At 35.3% G+C, this 4,810-nt stretch overlaps 1 protein-coding gene across 1 annotated transcript; it reads left to right on the top strand.

Annotated features, from left to right (window-relative positions):
* The first annotated feature begins 245 nt into the window (after positions 1–245).
* CLP2 (CLP protease proteolytic subunit 2) lies at positions 246–3,840 on the top strand. Its single transcript, XM_047302348.2, has 9 exons — positions 246–433; positions 526–569; positions 650–722; positions 1,439–1,559; positions 1,737–1,874; positions 1,988–2,104; positions 2,742–2,810; positions 2,898–2,993; positions 3,511–3,840. The coding sequence occupies exons 1-9, from the start codon at positions 372–374 to the stop codon at positions 3,646–3,648; spliced, it is 858 nt and encodes a 285-aa protein (XP_047158304.1). The 5' UTR covers positions 246–371; the 3' UTR covers positions 3,649–3,840.
* The last annotated feature ends 970 nt before the right edge of the window (positions 3,841–4,810 follow it).

Below are 4,810 nucleotides of genomic sequence, written 5' to 3'. Positions count from 1 at the left end.
TTACATCTATTTCCCCATCAATTAATAACAAACATAACTTTGATATAAATTTTAGTCTAGTGATTTTGCTCTTTAAATGTAAACGTTAATCCGAAAAGATCTTCTACTACAACGAGATCCAAAATGTGTAATAAAAATTGGTGCTTAAAATTGTAATAATTATTTAGTTAAATAAAATATTATTAGCAAACATTTATTTAAGCCTAAAAAATTTTCAAAACGGGATACTCACTGCTAGTTAGCATAAAGAGGATTCAAACGACATCGTCTTTGATATCCATTCATCTTCATTCTTCTTGCAAGAAGCTCCTTTCTCTTCTGGTTCTTGGGGCACAAAAGTGCGTTCCCTATCCGCTCATAATCGCTTCAACATGGCGGTGGCACCCTACACCACCGGTTCTGCGCCTCGTCTATCTTCCTCTTCCAATTTTAGGTCACAGTTCTCTCTCCTTCTCCTCCAAAATTATATAATTTACTGTATAATGTAACTAATGCTTCTTGTGTTATCTCTTTTTGCGGTTTCAGCGTTGCAACAAAACTCTACTCCGGGTTGAAACTTCAATCGGCGAGTGTGTCTCATTCCATCCTTTTCTTGTTATCTTTCAATTTTTGTATTTCTCTGCTGCCCGCTCATCGTTTTCCATTGCAGGTTCTTTTGGAGCGGTAAAACCTAATGTAACCGCTGAATTTTATGGGAAAGTACACAAGACTCTCCAGTGTCGGTAATCCTTCACTCTCCTTTTCCAATTCATCTTTGTTTCAACCCTTATATTTTATGTGCAGAGAAGAAATTAAGAATGTTAATTTTGTGATATAATAAGAGCTAAGTGAAGATGGCAAAGTAATTTCTATTTGAAGTGGACAAAGATAATGTGGAAGAGCCAGTTTCCTACTTTCGGCCTTCAAGATTTAGGATAGTTATTAGCAGCAAGGAAAAGCAGTTGTTATATATTAAAATATATTCAATATAACTATCATTAGGAGTTTATGTATTATTAGAATTTGTTGAATAGTCACTGCCATGTTGGCAGTTAAGGAAAGAATGTCTGGAGCAATTATTTAAGTATGTCATAGGTATATAGGGTGATTGGTGAGTTGCTTTTTTGGTAATTTGGATAGAGAACCCATCTATGTCAGAGCCTTTGATTCTGGGACAGCAAATTCTGTTGTATTTTATATGTATTCTGTGATTTGATAATCATGTTCTTCAATATATCAATTGGTATTCTATCAATATTTCTTAATTAATTTTCTCGATACAAATGTGAATTGTGAAGAGCGTTCTTAATAATCTTTGAACTAGCAAAAGTATGGATACAACATGGTTTACACTAATTGGGGGTGCATGATATGTCACACTTTGTAGAAGAGTATGCCACAAATTTTATGCATTGTTTGAAACAGACTGAAGGAAACTATATATTTTTCATGTTTTCAGGTATGCCAAACACAATCCATCAAGGGCAAGTATTCGAATGATGCCCATAGGCACTCCCAAAGTCCCCTATAAGACACCTGGTGAAGGAACTTGGCAATGGGTTGATATATGGAATGCCCTAGTAAGTCATTAGTCCTTGGTGTATATTACTAATTAGACACTTCACACATACAAAAGATGCTGGTTTTCTTTTGTATCACTTAGGTATAGGTCATGATTCATATGTGAACCTCAAGTTTCCTTTAGGTATTCATCTCTTTTTTAAAGTAGTACAAAATCTAGTTCATTATTGATGCAGTATCGAGAACGTATTATCTTCATTGGACAAGAGATAGATGAAGAATTTAGTAACCAAATATTGGCGACCATGCTGTATCTTGACAGTATAGAGAACTCCAAGAAGCTCTATATGTACATAAATGGTCCTGGTGGTGATGTAAGCCTTGTGACTAAGTGTTCTATGATCAATCAATTAAATCCTTCTATTTCTTGCTTCATCTTGTTAATTAGGCATGGTTTTTAACTTGCCTAAGCTTGCCAATTTTGCAGCTTACACCAAGCATGGCTATCTATGACACGATGCAGAGTTTGCAAAGTTCTGTAGCCACCCACTGTGTTGGATTTGCTTATAATCTTGCAACATTTCTCCTTGCTGCTGGTGAAAAGGTACTCTATAATCAGTATCTGTTGATGAAACTCGTAAAAGTCAAGTCTATCCTGGTGACTTTATATGATTTGAAATTTCTACTCCCAATATTAAACAAATTATCCAATATGGACTTTAGGCTCGTGTAAGGGAAACTTGTCTCTATATCATACATGATTCATTTGTGTCCCCTCCCATCATTAATATGATTAAAATTAGTCTTAACATCATATACATTTGAAGCAGCAAAGGAGAAGAAAAAGATAACATTAGCTAGTACTTGACATGTACTACTGTTTATATTTATAGCATATCATTTATCTTTCATGAATGGCCATTTTTTCAGCAATAACACTTGTGGTACTTTCTTAAGAACGAGGATATCTCCCATACAGAACTGGGATCACACAATTAGATAAAAAATGGAAAAAAAAATAGTAATGAACATTGAATTACTCTTTCAGTCATTAATACTATCAAAATTTTGACTCCTAAGCTCCCTCCTTCTGCTCCATTCTGTTGTGTTGTTTGTGGCCTTCAAGTCTATTTGATTCATACAATTGTGCCTTTAGCTCATTGTATCGAGTAGAGCTCACTGATTCATTGAAATGGGTCTGACTATCTATTAATCTTTTCATGAAATTCTGTTGTATCTAGGGTCATCGTTCTACAATGCCTCTATCTAGAATTGCCCTTCAATCTCCGGCTGGAGCTGCTCGTGGACAGGTATGTCTTGTCTTCATAGATATCACCTCCCAGATGATGAATGAGATTGTTTTTTACTTTTGATGCTAACCTCATGAAAATTGTCAGGCTGATGACATTCAGAATGAAGCAAATGAACTACTCAGAATCAGAGGTTACCTTTTCAATGAGCTGGCTAAGAAAACGGGTCAGCCTGTTGAGAAGGTTAGTTAATCCAACAATGAAATTCATGGAGTTAAATGAGTTTGTGACGTCTGTGCTGGTTTAAATAACACGACTATTCAACTTACTGCAAGACAAGAATAAGTCTTGAATTGAAAAATCAGTAGCTTTTCTTTGCTGATGAAGTCAAATTCAACTCTTGGTTTGTGTGGACAAATTTGTCCACAAGCAATATTTTGAGAAAAAAGAAAGAAAAAAAAAACGAAACTCAAATTTTCCGGAAGCTAAAATTAACTTTTTCCAAAGTTAAACATAAGAACTTTTATCTTTTTTTATTATTTTTCTCTTCTAGAAGTGTGCTCAAACAAAAGATTGTCCAAGAGAGACTCTTTGACATACTCCTTTAAACAAGGATGTGCTTGTCCTTTTCCAACAATTGTTCTTTGCCTCCTTCAGTTTTCTATTTCAAATCCGTTTTTTCGATTGTGCGTAATTTAGTCCCTTCCTTCATGAGTTTTGTTGGCATGGAAACTAATTTGTAGTGAACGCATCTCTTCAGATTACCCTTGACCTGAGCAGGATGAAACGTTTCAACGCACAGGAAGCGGTTGAATATGGACTCGTTGATCGAATTATCAGGCCGCCACGCATTAAGGCTGACGCTCCTCGACAGGATGTAGGAACAGGCCTTGGTTAAGAACACATTTGTACTTCACATTACTGATTAATATCACTGAATCAAAAGTTGTAATACTTTTCCTAAATTTTTGGAGAATTTATACTAATATTTGGATAGTTAGAACCCGCGGTCTAGATATTGATTGCTTGTTTAGAAGTGAATGAATTCGAATCTATTTGAAAGCAGTTAGGTAAGGTGGTTCATACGTAAGTCACTTCTAGTCCCATCTCTCTCTTATACATTAAGATAATTATACTGTATGATTGTCAAGTCAGTTATTAATAATCAGCTATTAATAAAACGCGGAGATAAATTATCACTAGGATTGAAGGGTCGTGGAGTTTGACCAATTGGTCAATTGTCTAAGCAATTAATTATATATTAAAATAACAGAGGTAAAGTATGATTAGCAACAATTGAACTGTAATTAAATTATTATTAATTACAAATTTATTTTAAAATCTATAAATATAGGTGTGATATAATTAAGTCATTGTATTTATTGTATCACTAATATTTGAACTCTCAAGAGCTAACTTTGGTATTGGAATGTCTTCTGTAGTTACTCTTCGAACAATTTGGACAAACGATTGAAAGAAGTTTGGACGAACAACTATCGAAAGACATGGAGCGAAGATAGCTTTTGGACATTTGGACGACTTTTTGGACGTTGAACGCTGACCTTAATTCTACAACACAAAACACTTTTTGCACCCACTGTGGGGTCAAATATTCAACAACCTGCAAACCTTATAGTGACTATAAGAAATATGATGATCTAACATCGTGGCAAAAGAATTAGATGATTATCTCAGCAAGCTAAAGATGATAAGAGACATGCAGAGGCAGATGAAAGAGATGCATAGGAGGTCTAAAGAGGAGCTTACGGCTCTCAAGGCCAAAAATGTGGTCATGCTCTAGGAGTAAAATATTAATAGTGTGTACCTTGAGCCTCAACACAACAACAACAACAGTAGTTTCAATCTGCCCCAACCAGGCTTAGAGAAGACTCGTGTTGGATGACCAACGAGGACATCATAGGAACAAGCAGGGAGAACCAGTCCATTTAGACAGTGAACACGGTTGATCTGTTGCCTTTTACAACAACCGTCATGGAAACCCCTATGCCTATGGTTCCCTCAGTCTTTAAGAAGTATAATGGATTGATTAACTCGAACAA

The sequence above is a fragment of the Vigna umbellata genome, chromosome 1, assembly GCF_029865625.1.
Source record: "Vigna umbellata cultivar VRB3 chromosome 1, Vumbellata_1.0, whole genome shotgun sequence".
NCBI lineage: Eukaryota > Viridiplantae > Streptophyta > Magnoliopsida > Fabales > Fabaceae > Vigna > Vigna umbellata.
Note: the sequence above shows the minus strand (reverse complement) of the source record. Positions and strands in the feature narration are given on the sequence as shown.

Excerpts from the sequence above, each read along its gene's own strand:
- CLP2 (XM_047302348.2), top strand. The coding sequence starts at position 372 with ATGGCGGTGGCACCCTACACCACCGGTTCTGCGCCTCGTCTATCTTCC. Across the intron at positions 434-525 it reads TCTTCCTCTTCCAATTTTAG|CGTTGCAACAAAACTCTACT; the intron begins GTCACAGTTCTC and ends TTGCGGTTTCAG. Across the intron at positions 2,105-2,741 it reads TCCTTGCTGCTGGTGAAAAG|GGTCATCGTTCTACAATGCC; the intron begins GTACTCTATAAT and ends TGTTGTATCTAG.